The 22,304-nt window shown below is 43.7% G+C and overlaps 3 protein-coding genes and 1 long non-coding RNA gene across 7 annotated transcripts in view; 2 read left to right on the top strand and 2 right to left on the bottom strand.

The window, feature by feature from the left end:
• RBIS (ribosomal biogenesis factor) overlaps window positions 1–3,186 on the top strand; it is a 9,093-nt gene extending 5,907 nt beyond the window's left edge. For all 3 annotated transcript variants that reach the window (XM_053244478.1, XM_053244477.1, XM_053244479.1), the window contains exon 5: window positions 98–3,186. The gene's annotated coding sequence lies outside the window, so the exon portion shown is untranslated. The remainder of the gene's footprint in view (window positions 1–97) is intronic.
• The window catches only part of E2F5 (E2F transcription factor 5), a 19,929-nt gene extending 1,449 nt beyond the window's left edge, over window positions 1–18,480 (bottom strand). The window contains exons 1-8 of one of the 2 annotated variants that reach the window (XM_053244475.1): window positions 18,241–18,480; window positions 13,813–13,922; window positions 12,150–12,324; window positions 10,962–11,010; window positions 8,166–8,230; window positions 6,295–6,550; window positions 5,136–5,324; window positions 2,927–2,971 (exon numbers count right to left, since the gene is read on the bottom strand). In XM_053244475.1, the coding sequence (XP_053100450.1) occupies window positions 2,927–2,971; window positions 5,136–5,324; window positions 6,295–6,550; window positions 8,166–8,230; window positions 10,962–11,010; window positions 12,150–12,324; window positions 13,813–13,922; window positions 18,241–18,420 (1,069 nt within the window). In that variant the 5' untranslated portion in view covers window positions 18,421–18,480. The remainder of the gene's footprint in view (window positions 1–2,926; window positions 2,972–5,135; window positions 5,325–6,294; window positions 6,551–8,165; window positions 8,231–10,961; window positions 11,011–12,149; window positions 12,325–13,812; window positions 13,923–18,240) is intronic. The other variant, XM_053244476.1, reaches the window with a different exon arrangement.
• On the top strand, window positions 18,443–22,046 carry LOC128322704 (uncharacterized). The gene is made up of 2 exons (XR_008305893.1): window positions 18,443–18,830; window positions 20,679–22,046. It is a non-coding gene; the product is annotated as an uncharacterized LOC128322704 (long non-coding RNA).
• The window catches only part of LRRCC1 (leucine rich repeat and coiled-coil centrosomal protein 1), a 39,252-nt gene continuing 38,990 nt past the window's right edge, over window positions 22,043–22,304 (bottom strand). The window contains exon 19 of the mRNA XM_053244470.1: window positions 22,043–22,304. Within this exon, the coding sequence (XP_053100445.1) occupies window positions 22,182–22,304 (123 nt within the window). The 3' untranslated portion in view covers window positions 22,043–22,181.

Genomic DNA, 22,304 nt, shown 5'->3' with positions numbered 1-22,304 from the left:
TTTTGTTTTACGTTTACAAGAGGAATGGGTTTTTAACACAATGTCCATACTTCTGCTCCAGGCATAAAAAAATGTTACTTGTAATTTCTTTTTCCAGGTACAAAGTGGGAGAAAGAAAGCTTACAGCACTGGAAGCCAGTTTGTTTCCACAATCTCATAAAAATGAAATCCAGATTCTATGATGGAATTGGGGAACACCACAAGATGAGGCAAGCTTAATGCAACAGAGGAAGTGTTCTAAGAAATGATGACCAAGACTGGGCAGTATCCACACCTTTTGCAAAGCAGTGCTCCATCTGCAGAACCAGGAACCCCTTCCACAAGCACTGTGAAGAGGTCTTTGGTGAGCCCAAAGCACCTTCTGTTCACTTAAGAAGTTTCCTCTGACAGGGCACTAGTCTGACTCCATCTGTATTGTAGCTGTGCCCATTAAAGGACCAAACCTGTTCTCCATCCTGAAAAATAATATCTGGACTGCAATCCTATGCACACTTACTAGGAAGAAAGCCCACTGAACATAGTGAAACTGACTTCTGAGTAAACATGCACAGGATTGGGCTGCAGCATGTTGTATTGTGTGTACTAGAAAGGTAGAAGCAGGTATACTGAATGAAGCCACAGTGAATGAATTTTATATCGGGTAATCCACAATGTAAAAACAGTTATATTCTTGGTTGCTTTGTTAAAACAAATGCAAGGAGATACGCATTTAGCAAATAAAATAGTTTGAGAGTGCTGTTCTGTAAGATCAACTTTGATTCCCTTGATCAGGATTCCACTCAATAGGCATGAGAAGGAACATAAATAGAACCTTTATCTTCAGCATTTATATCCTACCTTTCTAACACACACACACAGCAAACAAATATTTAACACAATACATTAAGAGATTACAAATCAGCAGCAGTCAGAGATCAAGTTAACATAACGATGCCTAAAGAAGTCTGCTGGGAAATATTTCGGATGTTTATCAAAAGGCAAGCAGTGAAGGGCCAGGCAATCTGCTTTTGGCAGGACACTCCATTGATTACCTTCTGCTTCTTAATCATAACTGAATTATTATAAGACCAAATAATTACAAGAGCCTTATTCAGATGGGAGCATCATGCTTGTGAATATGAAAGTGAAGCTTTGGGCTGGAAATCATACTACAGCATCGTTTCTTGGTGGTGGCACTATATACTGGGTTTTAAATGTTTTTAATCTTTTAAATGATTTTAATTGTTAATTGATTTAATGTTTTGAATGATTTTAATTGTAAACCGCCCAGAGATGCAAGTTTTGGGTGGTATAGAAATATTTTAAATAAATAAATATAATCTAGGGTGGCTTATTTTAGGGTGCAGATCTTCCAGATCCATGTGAATGTACATACTGGTTGGGGAGAGTCATTTCCGATAGCAGCTTCCACTAAAGAGATAGCTTTGAGCCAGACTTGATGATAGCACATATCTTAAGGGAGAGTCTTTTAGTGGCAGCAGTATATGATTTGGCAGAGTTTGGCAGAGATTGTGTGTTGATTTAGGAGCACCATATTGCACAAAAACAAAGCTCTGGATCAGACACTGTACTACGGCATCTCATTGTGGACATACACTCCTGCCATTAGGAGACTGGCTGAGGTAGCTCAAAGCTTGTTTCAGGATGCGTAGGTGTGCAAGCTTCAGTTCCTTATTCAGGTTGCTTAATGCAGCTGGAGTGAATAAGAAAATGGAAACCCGAAACCAACTTCAGTGGCCAAACATCCTAACAAAGCGCTGGTGCTGGGTGAGATGAAGTTCTAGACTTCTGCAGCACAGGGGTGTGTGTGCGCACATGCACACCTCCTGGAAGTTGTCTTGTCACCAGAAAATATGTCCCTGAGGATTGTGCAATCCTCAGGGACATATTTTCCATTGAGACTGCACTTCTGGGGCAAGGGTGTCAAAATTCACCCCCTTCCCCACTACTGATTCAATATCTGAAGGGGTGGCGGAGAAGAAGAGTCTATGCCCAGAGAGTGTGAAACCAATACTTAAATTTGGATGCTATAGGTGGTTGCTTGTATTGCATTAGGGGTACTTTTAGTTGGCTAATCTGTTTTCTGCTTCCATTCTTTACTAAATTAGAATACAATCCTGCACCTATGTAAATAAATGTATATCTTATTGCTTCTGAATAGTATTACATGCTGTTATTTGTACAGCAGGTAGTTCCAGCATCAAGTCATAGTAATACTACAGCAACCACCATTGTAAGACGGGACACACACACACACAGTTTGGCAGATCTTAAGGGAGATGGGGCCACAGTATATACAAAAGCAGTTTGGACTCTACTGGGTCTTGGTTAAAACTGTGGTGATGTGTGAAAAGCTTGCACGAGATTTCCGTGTCTACCACTCCCTTGTTTGTTGTTTCCCAAGAGTCTTACACAAAAGTAAATAAAATAGCTATTTCCAACATATGACCCTCACACAATTCCTTCACCTTCAGTCCTTTCTAGCTGGCATCCCCCCACTGTTCCCTCTAAGAGAGATTCTCAGATGTTGACCACAACTCCCAGAATCCCCAGCTGAAATGGCTTTTGATTGGAGATTGTGGGAGTTGTAGTCAACCACATCTGGGAATCTCTCTTGGAAGGAACACTGGTCCCCCACCCCCCAGTATTGTTTTCAATGAATGTCGGTGGGGGGGTGGGGAGGATGTTACTTTTTCTCTGAGATTAGGAAAGCATAGAATAGAAATGGCAAGAAACGCCCACCTCCTAATCAACCAGGAAAAGCATGAAATCTTGCCAATTGAATTACCATCCAAAGCAGTAACGAAGGAATGGATGGCTGGAAAGGATTCTGGGGTTGCTATTAGACTGCTACTTGTCTGTAATTGTAACATGTGAACCCAAGATAGTACACATCTTCAAAACAACAGAAATATGAGAAGCTTACCATCAGAGGACATCAATTCATCAATGATATCACTGTTAATTATGCCTAAGAACACAAAAACACTTGTGACTATTTGCCTAAGTAATTACATTGTCAGCTACCAACTGGAACAGCGTTACAAGGCTCTCATTCTTCTAACTAGCACTGGCAGTTTGTCAAGTAAACAGGTAACCTAGTTAAAGTTATTTACATTATTTGTAATGGTATCCTGGGCTTCCAACATGTCATGAAAGTGAATAAATACCACAGTGAAACAAAAATCTACTTTGTGCTTGACATTTTGGTCTCATATTACAGGTATCCACATACAAGAAAGGAGGTTCAGTTCATCGTTCCCTCTAAGGCAGTGGTTCTAAACGTGAGGTGTGCCAGATGTTGCTGAACTACAACTCCCAGCATCCCCAGCCACAATGACTGGGGGTGCTGAGAGTTGCAGTTCAGAAACATCAGGCACACCCCATATTAAGAACCACTGCTCTAAGGTGTGTGCATGTGCACCAGTTCAGTTATAAAAAATGTTTTGTGTGCAATTAGCCCCATCAGTCCTTTAAGGCACCATGAAGGGGCAGTAAGGAGACAGTTATTAAGTTGTCTCCTAACCTCTATATCACATTTCTATAGTGCTTTTGAACGTGCAAAATGCTTCCCGTTATTAGTAATGTAACCAGAATAGGCCATTATTCCCACACTGAAGATGATTATCTGGTGGGGTTGACTAAAAATTAGTCTGCATTCCAAAAGTGGAACAGATGAAGATAGTGGCTTGTCTACAGACACCTAGCAAATTTGAACTGGAGGCAAGGTTTGAACTGGAGTAGGCAGTGAAATCATGCACAAATGGGGCTCTTCACAGCTGACACAGTGCCATATCTGCAGCTGAATACAAAGTGTCAAATGGCTCCAGATTTACAGTAGCACTTTCATTGCTTTCTCACACACAAAAATTGCACAAATTAGTCTGCATTCCAGAAGTGGAACAACTTTCAGAAGGAGATATTATTTTGCAGCATCCACTTTCTCTGTTCTTGTTCCACAAAACAAGGTTTCAAAGCATAAGTGCCTCAAATGAACCATAGTTTAAACCCTGTTTTGAAGCATTTAATTTAATTTAATTAATGTGCCTATTCTTGCAAAAAGCTTCAAATAGCCAAGGACCCTCAACTTTATATGCCTGTTTCATTAATTACAGTGGAATGCTAAGTGCAATCTGGCTGTCTTGAGATTGCTATGCTCACTTGCAATGTTCTGTATGTGATAAGTTAGAGCCCACCTGAAATGAGGAGGGGATCTGATTTTTGAAAACATTTGTGTGCCCTCACCAGAAAGAGCCCCCATAGGACGATTTCTTGGTGAAGAGAAGATGACATCAATCTGTTGCTAAAGCAACTGGACCAATTTCTTGCTACATTGCCCTAGTGCACAATGAAGCCACCACGAGAGCACAAGTCAGCCAAAGGGCATTTCCTGTCTAAGAATAAGAGCAATGTGGGGGAGCTTTGTCTATCTTCAGGGACAACGCCACGTAGTCAAATATGATGGGTATGTGGTGCTGTTTCTGTTTTGTAACAGAACCAAAGCAGTTGCTGGCAGGGCTAGTGAACTGGTGCAAAGCAGGTAAGGAAGCCTGAGTGTCTTGACAACATCTGGCATCAATTATTCAACACTAGAAGAAGCAAGATCTTTTATGAAACCCTAAGGCAGGAGGTCTTGAATGTAAGCTCTGTTGAATCAGATGTGTTATGCTAATGTTAAGCATATGTAATATTATTTTCATGGGTGGATGGCACTGAAAGAACAGCATCATTTTTGGCCTCCGGATAATGGCTGACATGATGTGCAAGGGCAACGGAGTCAGAAGACACTGGCACAGTCGCTGCTGTCTATACGGAAGCAGCAGCACAAGCTCTCATTTGCCACAGTGGGAGAGACTGGGGGGATGTCCATCAGGACAGTAGCACTGCTGCTCCCATGTACACAGCAGCAATGTCTTCTGGCTCTGTTACCCTTGTGCATCACGTGATCCACCATGAACAGCTGCCTTAAGAATGGGGGATTACTTTAGTTAGCATTATTCTTTGGATTGCATATACATTATGTTTTAATAATTAAAATGATAAATTAAAGCAGCTTTCTGTTTCCAGTCCCTAGCAACCTTCACCTCTCCCCCAGCTCCTAAAAAAACAAACCTCAAAAGAAAGATTTTCTTTACCTCCAGACTCGTCCATCTTTGCTATGTCGAATGTGTTGGGCTTGAGAATACTGTTAACATCCAGTGAAAGGAACGACTGACAGGTATTTGAGCTAGGCGTGGTTTCTGTTACAAGACTGTCATACAGCTCCGAATCTGGAATGCTGGTATAGAGGGTTTCAGGAGCTGGGCTCTCTTGCAAGCTGGTGTCTATTAGCAGAGGGAAAGTGTGTGTTAGAAACAGAACGGCTATATTATTGCAATCAGACAGATATTCTTCAAGCACACACCTTCTGGCTGTAGGGTGTGCTCTCTTTAGGCCTGGTGTCAACCAACTTGGGCACTGGTATGGTACACTGAAAGGCCCCTGGCTGAGCCCTGCCCATGCAGCAAAAGCATGACTCTTGTGGATGGGAGAGTCGCTCCATCACAGCTCTCTCCGATTCTCCCCTCTGCAGATGAGAGCATTCTCTGAGAAAGAAAGCTCCCATTTGTAGATGGAGAGAGCAGGAAGATGGAGGAGTGAGTTACCCTGTTATAATCTCTTCCAAGGACTCCCCCCCGCAACAGCTCCTGAGATGGAGGAAGCTTGTTCATTAATGGGGAGGATATCTGGAATCACTCCCTTTGGGAAGTTGTCCCCTTTGCCAGGGCAGGGCAGTGGCCCAGTCAACCTTAGTGGCCATCTTTTTTAAACCACCTCTGCTCATTGCCAGTGATGCAGCAATGGGATGAGGGGACTGAACTCTTAGTTTTAAAAGACAGCTGCCAAGTGGCTGCCTTTGCACTTGTGGTAAGCCTCCCCCGTGAGTCTGGGAGGTCCACCAAAGCCCTTAGCCAAGGGCTACCTTGATCCTGGCACCAACCCAGAGCCCTTCCCTGTCAATGCATAGAAAAACCTGGCATGTCCGCAGGAGGTTAATCTGGATGTATGATAAGAGTGCAGCATAATAGCAGCAGGCTTTTTTGCTGTGTCCTGTCTCCAACAGACATGCTAGCATGGACACTCTTATGCACTAGAAGCAGACTTTGACATATTGCTGAACAGGCTCAGAATTCCCCCATACCTAGTGGGCACAAAAGGTTATAGGGTTTAGATACTGGGAACAATGATGCTCACTGCTGCGTACTCTAGTTTCCCAGCCACTCCCTGTGAGGGAAAAGGGTTCTTTGCACCTACCTGTTGGCATATCTGTGACTGGTGTCTGTGGAAGGGGCTCCCCCTGACTCAGGTCTTTGGACTCTTGAAAGTTCTGAGGACCTGCATGTTTAGAGGAAGGCAATGAAGCTGCAGCTTGAGATGGAGGTTGCAGGAGGTCATCAGGTGGAGGAACTGGAAAAACCACTGGCTTGGATGAACTGGATTCTTTATTAATGAGCAGCACATGGATAGGCCCTGAATGACTCTTGAGATTGATCTGGTATTTCTTTTGTCCCTTTAAAAAGACAGCACATTTAAGAGGTAAAGTTAAAATCCCTTATGGATGTAGAATCAGCAGTAAAGCTAAACAGGACTGCAGGTAAAACATGTAGGTAAAAGCTGTTCTGTACCAGCAGAGAATCTTGTTTGGTGAAAAGTGTACCCTGATCTCTTTCTAAGCCGAGATCTTCATGTTTATAGAAGAAAACAGACAATACAGGTGCAGAAGTATATACCTTCACTACTGCTTCTCCTATGTAACCAGGAACAAACCCATCATATTACACATGGCCATTGTAAGATATTGAAGAATGAGTTCTCTGGACGTAGCTGTGTACACCAAACTCATGCCTGCTTAGGAACTGCAGAATTCCCATGAACATCACTAGTGTCTTTAAGGCATACCCCCATAATGGTCTTGACTGCGTGCAGTAGTTATGATATCACAGCTGAATCCAGTTTCAAACAATGAACCTCAATGGAGGCAATTCTTTAGCACTGCAAACACAAAGCTTATACTAGCTTGCAACACAAGCAAGTATATCCTATTCTAATGAGCATCATACCACAATCATTTTATGGAATTAATGAGAAAGACAAACCAATCAAAACTTCCATTGCTGGGTTGACATAGTACACAGAAACAGCAGCTAACAAGTAGTTCTAAGTAGAATAAATGGAGCCTACTTTGTGTCCTTTGATGTGGTGACCATTATCTAGGACCCCCTCACATGTGGTGTGAATTTGGTCTGTATCTGATTGTTTGCACATGGGTTACAATGGGGTGTTGCCTATACGCTGAGTGGCCGCCATCATGAAAGAACATGCTGGTTTGGGAAGGTGGGGGGGGACATACCCCTGCTGTCAGGGTCTCCTATGCCATCCTCCCATACAAGCTGTGAACTTGCCTTGTATCCAACTGTCAGGTGCCAAAATTATTAGAGAGCCAGAAATACACACACACCCCTCATAAGCTGCCTTCTCTTCAGAAAGGTTTAGCCTTCAGAAAGGCTAAAAATAAAGTATATTGCCTGTATACTTTTGAAAACCATCAGACTGAATTCCCATCCACTACCACCATTTTTGCCACTTTGTATCCTGTTTTAATCCTCTCCATGGATTTTAAAAAGTGAAGGATAAAGTTAAAGAAATGCCTGAGAAATAAAGTTAAATGTTTGCTGGGAAATAGCTCAGGGAGCAGTGGGGGGCAATTAAGAGAGAGGCAGATGATTTTGGAAAGAGAAAATTTTCTTTCACACCATCAGATTCACTCCCTACATATGAGAAACTGCTTAGAGGGAAGCGACAATGCATGACTGACAGAATTGTCCCTCTTGTTGGAAACAAGCTCTTTCCATGTCCCTGAATCTGTGTGGGGTGGGGCTGGAGTGAAGAGATATATTGGATAATCTGGAATGGAGGTGAATTTCTTTATGCAATAATTCTGCACTATAGTCTGGATGCCTCCCTAAAGATGGTAAAACACAAACAAACCACTATATTCTCCCATGATAATTAAGCAAATTCCAATTTCCAAGCAGAGTCTCCAAATTAGAACACAGGCACTGCTTGGAGCCAACATCATCATTTTTTATAACCGTTAAACAGATTAAAAAGCTGTTTATACGTACCACGTGGGGTACAGGAACTTCTAATTGTGTACCAGAGGGTGCCTGAATTGCTAGTAGTGTGTCCCCTGTCATGAAATAATTGTCAAGTATTATATTAACTGAATACATTAATGTGCATTCCTGCATGTTATACACTCAATTCAACATGATTTCCTGCATAGTATATACTCAATTCAACATATTTGTACAGCACTGTATAATCAGCTTAAAAGCCCAAACATTTTTAAAAAATCTACTACAAACAGAAAAGCATGTGTCCGTAAGTACAATAAGGACATAAGAACAGCTCTGCTGGATCAGGCCCAAGGCCCATCTAGTCCAGCATCCTGTTTTGCACAGTGGCCTGCCAGATGCCGCTGGAAGCCACAGGCAGGAGTTGAGGGCATGCCCTCTCTCTTGCTGTTACTCCCCTGCAACTAGAACTCAGAGGCATCCTGCTTTTGAGGCTGGAGGTGGCCTGTAGCCCTCTGACTAGTAGCCGTCAATAGACCTCTCTTCCATGAAGTTATCCAAACTCCTCTTAAAGCCATCAGAGTTGTTGGCTGTCACCACATCTCGTGGCAGGGAATTCCACAAGTTGATTATGCATTGTGTGAAAAAGTACTTCCATTTGTTGGTCCTAGACCTCCTGGCAATCAATTTCATGGGATTACCCCTGGTTCTAGTGTTATGTGAGAGGGAGAAGAATTTCTCTCTATCTACTTCCTCCACACCATGCATGATTTTATAGATTTCTATCATGTCTCCCCGCAGTCGTCTTTTTTCTAAACTAAAAAGCCCCAGGTGTTGTAGCCTTGCCTCATAAGAAAGGTGCTCTAGGCCCCTGATCATCTTGGTTGCCCTCTTCTGCACCTTTTCCAGTTCTACAATGTCCTTTTTAAAGATGTGGTGACCAGAATTGTACGCAGTACTCCAGGTGTGGCCACATCATAGTTCTGTGTAAGGGCATTATAATATTAGCTGTTTTATTTTCAATCCCCTGCCTAATGATCCCTAGCATGGAATTGGCCCTTTTCACAACTGCTGCACATTGAGTTGACAATTTAAACGAGTTATCCACCACGACCCCAAGATCCCTCTCGTGGTCAGTCACCGACAGCTCAGGTCCCATCAGTATACCTGAAGTTGGGGTTTTTTGTCCCAATGTGCATCACTTTACACTTGCCAACATTGAACTGCATTTGCCACTTTGTTGCCCACTCACCCAGTTTGGAGAGACCCTTTTGGAGCTCCTCACAATCAGTTTTGGATTTCACTACCCCAAAGACGTACCTTTAATATTTAGCCCTATATTATCCTAAAACGGCAATTTCACTTCCCTGTATTCTGCCAGCTAGACATTCTTCTCCCAACTCAATGCTTCTATAGCACAGTGCAGCAGCACAGCTACTGAGTCTAGCTCTTCTATTTACACAGGAACATAGGAAGCTGCCATATATTGAGTCAGACCATTGGTCCATCTAGCTCAATATTGTCTACACAGACTGGCAGCGGCTTCTCCAAGGTTGTAGGTAGGAATCTCTCTCAGCCCTGTCTTGGAGATGCCAGGGAGGGAACTTGCAACCTTCTGCTCTTCCCAGAGCAGTGGCTTCATCCCCTGAGGGGAATATCTTATAGTGCTCACACTTCCAGTCTCCCATTCACATGTAACCAGGGCAGACCCTGCTTAGCTAAGGGGACAAGTCATGCTTGTTACCACAAGAACAGCTCTCCTTATACAAGTCAGCCTTATAAAATAAGTGTCAGCATGCTATATTCTGAGTGGGAGAAACTCATCCTCTGCTAAGGTCCTGAGGATTTCTTAAGGCAAGACAGGTCTCCTCTTATCTTTGAAAATCAAAATCAATAGAGAGGGGGGGGAAAGGGGAGGGAGAGGGGGGGAGGGAGAGGGAACATTAGCTCAAAGATTCTGTTTAAACTAATGGCTCTGGCTGATATCCTGTCAAAGCACATGGGTGATGAGTGGCTGTGGGAATGTGTCTGGAGCTTGGACACAATTCCCCCAGTCCCTCTACATGTGTGCTGTGGGACAAGTGGGAGAAATGTCTGGGATCTGCCTATATTCTAGAAGTGCTCTGTGCAGGCAGAAGAGGGACATTCTACCCGCTTGTTCAGCAGTGCATGTGCAGAGGGACTGGGGGAACTGAACATAAACCTCAGTTATATCCCTGCAGTTCCTCATTACCTGATCAATTCATTGCTCAGGATGCCAGCCATTGACTGTACAGGTGGCCCTCACTATCCATGATCCCAACACCTGTGGTTTCGCATATCTGGGGTTGGGTCATAGGGACCCAGTTTCTTTATTCACGGGGTTAAAATAGGGCTACTTCCGCCTATCTATGGTTCTTGAGTGCCTGGAAATGACGTCTGATGTCATTTCCTGCAACCATTTTGTCGTGCTAAGCCATTCTGTGGCTCTTCTCTACAACCCATCCGCCCCCAAATGCTGTTTTTAAAGAGGACATTGGAGGATTTGGATGTTTTGTGGGCATTACTGGAGAGCTGATTATAGGTTGCTGGAGGTGCTGTGCTTATTTCTCCTCCCCCCTTTTTCTTGTGATTTTAAGAACACTGAAGTATGCTGAGGAACCTAGCGCGTACACACACACCCCCAACCTCACAGGGTTAAGGTCTCTTTATTCGCAGTGTTGTTACCCTGGAAATAGGTGGGAAATTGAACCCCTGATAATAAAGAGGGCCTCCTGTACTGCCTATGGACCACATAAGGAACACCACCATATTCCCTTTGCCCCCATCCCATTTATAAGTGGACCAAGTTTCCCACAAACTTACCATTGAAGCAGTCACAAATATCTTCATGGGTAATATATGAAAAAGTGGTCTGCGTCAAGGAAAAATTCCAAATACAAGGATAAGATGAAAACTTGAGACTGGCAACTTTTTCAAAGAAGGTTTAAGAAGTTTGTGAGTGTTTGGGCTAATATTTTGTCTGGCATATGCTAGAGCAGTGAATGAAACTGAAGGGTTTAAAGAATTTCTACAGTGCAATGGCTACAGCTTACTATATCTTACAGTTAACCTTGAAAATGTCTTTCCATGATTTGAAGTGGAGTTCCCTCCCATCTTATAGCTGATTTTGATTGAGACTAAGTCAGTGGATAGCTATTAATGTAATACTAGCTTACCATGAAGGCTCTGAGTGGGACACTTTGCTGAAGGCTCCTGTGCCCACCCCCTAGCCCCATGTCTCCCCCGCCCCCAGCCCAGCTCCCTCTCTCCTGTTTCTTTCTTTCTCTCATTCTCTCCTCTGCCTGAAGGCTCCCATGTCTCCCCCATTCAGCCGGCTCCTTCCTGCACAGCCCTCCTCCTCCTGCCGCTCGTAGTCCTCCTCAGGGCAGCGGGGCTTCACCCACACCTGTCGTCCTTCTCAGGCCAGCAGGACTTCGCTCGCCGCCAGTTCTCCTTCTCAGGCCGGCAACAGTTGCCGGTGCTCTCGGGATGTGTGGATGGAACTCTTGTGTGTGTCTCCCCCTCTGTCAGCCAATCGCCTCCTTTCTGCCACATCCCCACGCATCCTGTCTACGAGAATTAATTATATAGAAGATTGTCCTATTTTGGACCCGGCATGTCATCTTGCCTCCAGACCTTCAACTTCCTCAGATCCTACTAGGCAACTCTGTCCCCAACACTCATTTCCAATAAATTCAACTGGCAGAAGAGGCAGCTTTTGAAGTCCCTCTCTTATACTTAAGCAGGCAGAGAACAAATTCAACTATGGTGATTGCTGGTGTCTCCCCAAGGTGTTTTTTGTGTTTTTTTTTTAAATACTGTGGGCCTCTTATGTGAACTGCTTTGAGATTTATTTATTTTTTTGTAAAACAGCCTAGCAATCCACTCCTATGAGCCATTAGTGAAATCTGCAGCCACCGAGATATAAATCACTCATCACTTTAAAATGTGCACTCCAATCTCCCTATTGATCCTTGAAAAAATCCTACTTGGAATAATTATATAGCATACATTTAAAGGATATCTTTTGTTTGAGGAGTCTTCCTTAACATTTTTGATGCTTTGCTGTAGCCACAATTTCTGCTGATCCAGCTCCTTTTCTTTGAGTTCCAGATCTTCAATTTCAGCTTCAAGATATTTCAGTCTATCTACAACTTCCTTTGTATTGCAGCCAGCACCTACACCTCTTAAAAATGAAGAAAAGTAGACAACATGCAGGCAAAAGCAGTTTAAAAAATCATAGCAACAGGGTTTCTGACTATGGCTTGTATCCTATCATTTTTCAGAGTGCTACTCCATTTTTCAGAAGCTCCTCTGCTCATGGAGACTTACATTGGAAGCTCCCTTACATCAAGTCAGATTGTTAGGACTTAAGAAGAGCCCTGCAGGATCAGGCCTTGATCTACACTCCTGCTGACACTCTCAAATAACTCCAAAAGGTTGGTGAGGCAAGATTTACCTTTACAGAAGCCATGCTGATTCTCCTTCAGCAGGGCCTACTCTTCTATATGCTTAACACTTTTATCTTTGAGAATGCATTCCATCAATTTAGCCTGCATAGATATTAAGCTAACCGGCTTGTAATTTCCCAGATCCCCCCAGATCCCTTTTTTGAAAAATCAGTTGGTCCATCCAGTTCAGTACTGTCTACACTGACTGGCAGTGGCTCTCCAAGATTACAGGTGGCAGTCTCTCCCAACTGTACCTGCAGAGGCAAAGGAGTGAACCTGAGACCTTATGCATATATGCATGCAGATGCTCTACCACAGCTATGGACCCATCCCCCTTAAGGGGAGTATCTTAGAGCACTCACATGTAGTCACCCAACCAACTGCAAACCAAGGTATATGCATAAGGTCCCTGCTTAGCAAAGAGACAATCCATGTCATTACCATAAGACCAGCTCTCCTCCTTACTTATGCAAGGAGTCTGTGAGATGAAAGGGCCCTTATCAGTGTTCCCTCTAACAGTGTTGTTGACTACAACTCCCAAAATCCTCAGCTGCAATGGCTTTTGCTTGGGGATTATGGGAGTTGTAGTCAACAACATATTTAATGTATTTATTTATTCGATTTCTATACCGCCCTTCCAAAAATGGCTCAGGGTGGTTTACACAGAGAAACAACAAATAAATAAGATGGATCCCTGTCCCCAAAGGGCTCACAATCCAAAAAGAAACACAAGACAGACACCAGCAACAGTCACTGGAGGTACTGTGCTGGGGGTGGATAGGGCCAGTTACTCTCCCCCTGCCAAATAAAGAGAATCACCACGTTAAAAGGTGCCTCTTTGCCAAGTTAGCATATGGGAATCCCTGTTAGAGGAAACACTGGTCCTTGTGCAAGCACAAGTTGTACACATGCATAAAGTCCCAATATTGCTTAATGGCTCACCACATACCATGACCACTTTTGTGCTTAGTGCTGAAGTTCTGGTTCAGCAAGTATTCCAACCCAAGTTTCATACGCGGTGCTCTGGTTATAACTGTGAAGCCTTTATTCTACTGGGGCAAAATATATTTCTGTTCCTGACTAGACCACTGTCTGAAGATTAGATTGGTTGCAAGGAGTTCAAAAGTTGGCCACCTCTGACATATATCATCAATTCAAAAACACGGAACAGTTATAACATTCATTCTTTGAGAGGAGGACGGGGTGGAAAACTGTTCTCTTACTTCCACTGGATGCTGTTTTTTGACTTTTTTTCAATGAGATCTATCCCTTCCAAAACATTGGTGATGTCATAGATCCGCCTTTTTTGTCTTACAGCAAGTGTATCAGCAGCCTGGTGGGAGAGAGGAGATAAAGGACAATAAAGGGAGATGAAGTGCAAATGGGAGAGCCCTTTAGACTGCTCTTGTAGAAGTGGACAAGCCTTCTGGGGAATATTAATCAAGTCTAAAAGGGCACATTTTTTAGACAGAGATATGCAATTAGATGTCTTGGACCACTGTCCCTCTCCCTGATGTGAGAGCAGGACAATTAACTTCATACAAAATGCCTGGAAGACAACCTTCTCAAAATATGCTTAGAAGATGGTATATGGGAGAATGATTTCTTTCAGAGTTAGCCATGCATGAGTCAGCTGAAGGGGGGCGGGCAGGGGGAAGAGCACCCTGTGATGCTGGAAGCTACTGCAGAAGGAAGAGTAAAGTTCAACCTGCAAGTAACAGCCAACGTGATCAGCAGTCTAAGCTCTGAGCCTTAATTTTTTAGGTTGGCAAGAGGCCTGGGTCCACGCCAATGTAAACCTTTGGAGGATCAGACTGCATTGTGTTTGTTGTTTTTGTTCACTAGAGACAAAACACATTTCTTGTTAATATTGTTTATGATGCAGTATGGAAGACTTCTTTTTGCTTATTCAAGCCCCACCAAAAAAAAAAAAAAAAGAGGCAGTTGTGGACAACATAAAACAATTTTCAACCTTTGTTTCTTCACCCCTGAGATTTGTTCTCAAGGCTATAGATGCTGCATTAAAAAAAATAGTTTGTTATAATACATACCTAGAATGTACATCCTTGAATTAAGACTGTAATGGGGACACACACACACCCCTAGAAAGTATACAAATCAACACATCACGGGTTCTTGAACTTGGGTCCCGAGATGTTGTTGGACTAAAACTCCTATCATGCCCAGCCACAAAGTTGTAGTCCAACAATATCTGGGGATTCAAGTTCAAGAACCACTGACATAACACATTATTCCTCCCATTCCAACCTGAAAATTCATAGTTTGGCCCGTGGGTATCTCATGGACTGACTGTTCTCATGTGATTCTATGCTCCAAACTAGTTGTTCTTGAGGGACTCTGCTCTGCGCACCAAACGTCTGCCGAGCTCAGCAGCTGAGTATGTAGGCCAGATTCTCCTCCATGGCAGACCCCGGGTGTTGCAACACCCTCCCTCTTCCAGCCCTTAGATAGCTGTCAAAGATCTGCTTTTTCCTCCTTTTGCCTTTGGGACAAACTGGGCAGGGGAACAAAGTGCTTATTTCACTGTAGAGTTTCTTTTATTGCTGCTGGCATCTGCATGCTGTCTTTAGCATTGCTTATTTTAATTGTATTTTTATACAGAGGAGAGCTGGTCTCGTGGTAGCAAGCATGACTTTGCCGCTTAGCTAAGTAGGGTTTGCCCTGGTTGCATATGAATGGGAGACTTGATGTGTGAGCACTGTAAAATATTCCCCCCAGGGGATGAAGCTGCTCTGGGAAGAGCAAAGGTTCCAAGTTCCCTCCCTGGCATCTCCCAGATAGGGCTGAGAGAGATTCTTGCCTGAAACTTTGGAGAAGCCGCTGCCAGTCTGTGCAGACAATGCTGAGCTAGATGGACCTATGGTCTGACTCAGTATATGGAAGATTCCTATGTACAATACAGTTTAACCATCTTAAGGTCTTAAGACAAAAAGCAGTATATAAAATTTAGAAAGGAAAAACAAAACTCTTCTCTCACTCTTCCTAACTTTAAAACACACATACATTATTTTAATGCATCTTAATCATAATGTTAGTCCAGGGTCTTAAAATACAGAAGTAAATCCGACTGAGCTTAAAACCAGTAACAGGGACAGTGCTTCTCATTAAGTACACAGCCCTACATAGTTCACTCAGGATGATTTGGAGACAAAAGCTCTGGGAACTCCAATCAAAGGATAAGGATACAGTAACATCAACACACATAGCTACTGCATGCTAAGCTAACAAGAAATATCTTTATTTGGTGAGAAGATAAAACTTATTTTTAAAGGGTGCAGACAGAGGGAAAACTTGAGGAGCAACTCAAATTTTGAGGAAGGAAGGAAGGAAAGAGAAAATATGCTTTTGGGAAGAGTTCAGTAGAATGGGGGGGGGGGAGACTTCTCAAATGCTTGGGGAGGGAACTGCAACCCTGGCCCTCTTCACAAATGTTCCTCTCACATTCACTGAACACTGGGAGAGGGAAAACTGGAGCATGCTGCTAACCACCATCCCAGATTAGCTGTCTTCAGCATTTATCTGCAAAGAAAAGCACTGAAGAGCGGGAGAGTTTCTCTCTGCGATTAGGAACTCTGGCTGCCTATCACAGGCTTTCCCTGAAACCAAGACACAGCTTACGGAAACTCAGGTCACTAGGGGAGATAATTGATAGTTTTGCAGCCTTTACACTGTATGTACACACAACAGCTTTGGGAAGTAGGTTGTTTACAATCTAATTTTACAGGTGAGAAACAGTTGGTGACAGATGGCAGCTTGCCCTGGGTCACCAAATGAATGCAGAACAAAGCAGAGGTCTGAATCTGTGTCTAATTCCAGCACTGTAGACACTTGATCACAATTCATCTCACCTCTGCTCCCTTAACTGTTTCAGTTCCATACTGCTAGAAACTTCCCCCTACAAACCCAACATAAGGATGTCCTTTATACAGGATCTTGTGATCTAGAGCTTCACCCTTTCCCATATACCAACATTATAGTCTGAATCCATTGCAGAAACATTATTTGAACTTATTCAGGACAGGTAACAATTCCTTCTGGGCAAACAGCTTATCATGCCCTTATGACACAGTAGCATGTGCCCCACCCCATGCATTTGAAAGCAAGAATTATTCAATAGTTAATAATTCAATTATTCAATAAACCCCTGCTAACTGGCAAAGAGGCACCTATTTAACTTGGTGATTCTCTTTATTTAGCAGGGGGAGAGTAAGTTGCCCTATCCACCCCCAGCACCTGTTGCTGGTGTCTATCTTGTTTCTTTTTAGATCGTGAGCCCTTTGGGGACAGGGATCCATCTTATTTATTTGTTGTTTCTCTGTGTAAACCACCCTGAGCCATTTTTGGAAGGGTGGTGTAGAAATTGAATTAATAAATAAACAGAAAGGCAGTGAAACTTGGGAAGACCTCAGCAATGGATTCACACTATAGCCCTATTCAGACATTATGCTGTATGAGTGTACAGATGTCCATAATATGTCTGTTTGGATGACTGTATCAGAATCCATTTTAAAAGTGAAACTGTGTACAGGCCCTTAAAATGCAAGGTACCGCTAGGAAGTGTACTTCTGTACCTGCATTCAGCATAACATGTGAATAACTGCACCTGTGTACAGTTGGTACACTGAGCACTCCTGCAAGTGTTGAACATAACATGTGGCAGGGCTCAAGGCCATGCACAAACCACTCTCAGTCTTCCATTCAGTCAAAGGGGAATAGCAACAAGCTACTTCAGATTCCAAACCATTATACAAAATAAGAAGTACTATAAGAGATGAGAAGGCAGCATGATGCCACCCAGCAGCTCACAAATTCAGCTATGTTCCTTTCAGATGCTGCTTCTTTCTCGACCCACAATGCTTGCTTGCTTCTTAGCACACTTTATTCCTACAGAGCAACACCTCTTTTCTCTCATCCCTTTTTAACACACACACACACACACACACACACACACAATCACACACACACACCCTAAAGACACCTCAACTAATACAAAGAGGCTGCAGGAGCTCAGAAATGAAGCAAAGAAGTGCCTTTATACACTTTTAAAGAGTTACATAAATGAAGGATGTTCATAAAAGGCATACATGAGATGGGATGAGTGTTCACAGGAATACCAGTGAGGTATAGCATCAGGCAGCTCCTGGTTCAAATCCCTTCAATGATGAAGCTCCATGTGGATGACCACTAAGTAGGGTTGTCAAGTCTTGACTGAATATATAGAGGAAGACTCCCACCCCTCCAATATTTTTCACAATATCAAGCCATTAAAGTTTCCAGGGCTGTTTTCAACACTCAGCCAGAGTCTCCGGGCCAGTTCTGGAGGATCTGGCAAGCCCTACCCCCAAGCTTGGCCTACCTTACAAGGCTGTTATGAAGAAAACGGAGAAGAGGAATAGAACAAAAAAGCCACCGCAGGATGTCCTGTCTTAGGAGAACGGGCAGAATAAAAGCATAAGCAGAATTCAAGGTCCCCCTCTTTCCCGCTACCAGACCCCATTTCAAAGGTTGAGCTCTCCGCTCATAAAGCCCCTCTGAAGCGGTCTTCCTCCCCGCTCCCACCGCACGGGGATCTTCCCTGCCCTCCCGGAGCCCTCCAGGACAAGCCCACCATCTCCCCCCCACGCACGCACCGCTTTCAGATCGAGCACGCCGTCCTTGGCCTCTTGCAGGAGGGACACGAACTTGGTGGCGAGCAGCCCCAAGCTCTTCTCGTGCCGGCTGCTGCTACAGTTTGCGCCCCCGGCGCCCATAGCGCCTTGCACGCTGCCGCAGCCGCTGGAAACCGACTCTGCTGCCAGCGCCGCGGCCATGCTGCATCCCCGCCCCCTACCCCCCACGCTCGGCAGTGGGGTTTCCCCGGCAGCGGCCCCACGTGGCCCTCCCGGACTGCCTTGCCTTCCTCCGCAGGGAAGCAGCTGGGCCCTCGGCGGAGCAGCCTCCAGCCCTCTTTCCCGGCGGCTGGCCAGAGAAGGAGAGGAAGTGACGCTGCCCACGCAGTTGCTGGGAGACAAAGTTTTATAGAGGGAAGAAGAGGGGGGTGAAAAGAACACAAATAGTTATATTCAGGGAGGAGGAGCAGCAGCAGGGTAGTTCTTCCTTCTCCCTCAGTACTCCAGACAATGCGAGAGAGGACAAGGTGGAGGGAAATTTACTTTCTGGAAGATTTCTCTGTCCGGGGGTCCCCTCTAATAGCAGCAGCAGCAGCAGCAAGATCTTTAAGGTCTGCAAACCGCACTCCGTCCATTTCCTAGGAAGTCAGTTTTCTTTACTTACTTCCGAGTAACCACGCACCACACTTTGATGGATCTGCACCTCGGATCACGGCTTTGATCCGGGGTGCATACACACCTGAAAGTACGCACTCTTGAATTCAGGGAGGCGTTTCTGAGTCAACAACAGCGATTGCGTTACACCAAGTTCAGAACAGTCAACAACAACAACAAAAATCCACTCTTCTCTAGTTCAGTGTTTTATAAGAAACAAACAATAACTTTTCACACCAGAAGTACCAGTAGTGGGGCCACAAAGAGCTGGCAGATATTGTATTTATACCGTATGTAGTAATACCAGGAGGAGGAAGCAGTAAGCTGTTGCAAAATTCTCTTCAAGACTCCCCTTATGTTTAGAAGATATTGGTGCCAAGTGGACCTTCAGAGAAACATTAGCCAAACCACTGCTTTTTAAACTAATATAAAAGTATTTGTGTAATAGTCATATCTTCAGGAGTAAAACTCTGTACACCTGCATACAACTTAAATCTCTTCAGTTTGTAAGCATAATTATACCTCCTAGTGGAGACCTTTTCTTCCTTTAAAAGTATTCTATCTAGAAACTGACTTCCAAGCTGTCAGCTTTAGTGTCCTTAGACTGGGATGTAGAATTTGACCCGCATCCTAGGACAGCAGGTCTGGACATTGAGGTAGATGCCAGTACCTGTATGCTGACCATCTGAACACAAATGGAAACCATGCCTGGCACGGCCACCAGGGGGTCAGAAAAATGCAGGACACATTCTCTTGGAGAGCTTTAGCCACTACTCTACCTTGCAGAGGTTAGGGAGGAAACATATACAGTAGTCTGTTCCTCCAACTCCACTGGAATGCATCCCCCATTGAATGTTTTCCTGGACTTGCTCTGGAGTAGGGGTGTGCAAAACAAATTGCTATTGAAATGTTTCAGCTTGAAACAAGCTGTTTCAAGTGTTTTGAACTTGGAACATGACACCCTCCAACTAAAGGGCCTGTTTCGAGCTTGGAACAAAACCACCCCATTTCAATCAAAATGTTTTGACGTTTCGAGTGCCGTTTTTGAGGGCTGTTTCTCCCTTGCCAATTAGTTTTCTGGCACTGGCTCCCGATTGAATTTTAATGTCCTTGCTTCTCGGTTGGCTTATCATCATACAAATCAAGTGTTGTCATGGGCAACTGTGCCCCCATGGGTGGTGGTGGGGGGAGCCTAAACAGGGAATTTCAAAATGTATTCAAAAGGGACTGGGAGGCAGAGAAAATCTGTATGCCTCTCTTGAAGAGGATACATCAGGGGAGGAGGAAGGTAGGTTTGATTTTGTGGTTTTCTTTTCTCAGCACTAAGTATAATATGCTGTGCTTTTACTGCTATAACTATCTGGTTTTACTGGATCTCAGATTGGCAAAGGCAGAACTTGGGTGACTGCTTCCTTGAGGTGTAGTTTTTTTGGTTTGATAGTACTGTGGCAAGAAATGGACAGTGTGTATATTTTTAATATTTCTTGGTGATTGCTGTAATGAGTTCCAGGTCTGGCCTTGAGACAGACTTGTGCTTCACTCACTGCTCTGCTCTTCAATCTCTGCTCTGCATTTCAAGGTGCACCCAGTCAAAATGGGGCTGAACTTGCTCTGGTCGAGCTTATGGCAGTGCTTGCTTCACTTGTTTCAGCCATAGTGAGCAACGGGGGAACTTAAAACACCCCATTATTAGCTCCTAGGGCCACCAAAGTGGGTTGTGTGGTACCTACCACCCTACCCGCAAGAGAAATGGGCAATCAGGTGATTTTAAACAAAATTTTAACCTTTCTCCAAAACTCCCATAGGGATATCCAAGTTCATCTGTTGACTATCTATATTGGGTCTGAAAATGGAGAGAAACCATAATGGAAGAGAATGCATCCTTAGATGGGCATATTGAACATTGACATTTCATGAGGCCATAAGCCCCAGTAACCTTTGAATCTGATGTACCCGCTGAACTGGCTTCTCCCAGAAAATCTGAATCAAGTCTTCAGCATCGCCAGTGGAGATGCCTGCACCACCGTTGTTGGAACCCAACAGGGACAGTGTTCAATGGACTTCAATGCCAAGGCATCCATCAACTTGTGGAGTCTTCACTTCTGATGGCGACTCAAAGCCGTTCCTCAATCTGAGAATCTTTTCCTTGTTTCCTATGGTTTCCCAGAGGCAGAATCTTTTGAGATCTCCACTGGGCGTTTCAATATATGCTCCCCCAATGTTTATCTCGAAGCTGAAGTAGACGTTGATAGTTTAATCAGTGTTGACATAGAGGTTGGTACTGACAAAGGTGGCAGCAGGGAATGCGGCTGTGTCAGGGGATGAAGTGCTTGCTCATACAGAGCTGCCCTGAACCCAAGTCCCCGGTTTTTAAAAATTCGATGAGAGAAGGATGTGTAAGTTCTGTAGGTCCTTGTATTATGATCCTCAGCTTAACAGAACAAACAAGAGTCATGCTGATCTGTCGAGGGCAACTTTCCTCCACAATCCTTGCACTCCTTAAATTCAACCCCCCACCAGTGTCCATTCAGAAATCAGAAACTAAAACCAAGCCATGTCAAACTGGGAAAACAGACCAAATCAGTTAACAAAACCAAGTCCATTTAGCAATGAGTAGTCTAGCACTAAGTCAAAAACACGTGTGTGTGTGTGTGTGTGTGTGTGTGTAGGTAGAATCAAGTCCAACTGAGGAGCTCTAGCTGACGGGCTGAACTCTTTGGCGGTCAGAAAGGAACTAAACAAAAGGCGTTCCACGTGTAGGATCCTAACCCAGGCTTATGAATGTCCTAAGGATTAAAATATAGAAAAAAAGTACTACAAGTTATTTCACAAAGCTAAAGATCCTTATTAAATAGTATGCATATGATGTAGCAGCCAGATAAATGGGGGAGAGAGAGAAAACACAAAATTGAACTGCTTCTAATACAAACTTTTTGAGCTGCAGATATTCAAGAGCTATTGTGTTTAATACTCATTCTGGAGGACAGAAATACTCTTCTGGAGGACGTAATACTCATTCTGGAGGACAGAAGGTCACGATAATTTCATAAATCTAAACACTTGTACAAGATTCAAGAACAAAAATTCCTCAGTCATTGTCACCCCAATCATTGCTCTTCTCTTTTAAAATGAATTAATTTTATTCTGGTAAATAAAAATCACTACCACAGACAGTTTAACAACAATTTATTTTGAAAATATTGTACATGAAGTGCAAACATGTCAAGCCAATATGAAGAATTTTGCCAAACACATTGCTACAGTCAAGTATATTGTCAGCTGACTGAAATATTTAGAAATCTGACAGTTCAGAGCTCTTGCTGAATGTCACTCAAAGCAAATGTAAGTCGTTTTATTTTCTCTTCCATGGCCTTTTTATTGTTTGCAGTCTCCTGCAGCAACTGACGCATTTCTTCTTCAACCTGGTAAAC

This window comes from Hemicordylus capensis, chromosome 4, assembly GCF_027244095.1.
Source record: "Hemicordylus capensis ecotype Gifberg chromosome 4, rHemCap1.1.pri, whole genome shotgun sequence".
In the NCBI taxonomy this organism is placed as follows: domain Eukaryota; kingdom Metazoa; phylum Chordata; class Lepidosauria; order Squamata; family Cordylidae; genus Hemicordylus; species Hemicordylus capensis.
This window is presented reverse-complemented; position numbering and strand designations above follow the sequence as displayed.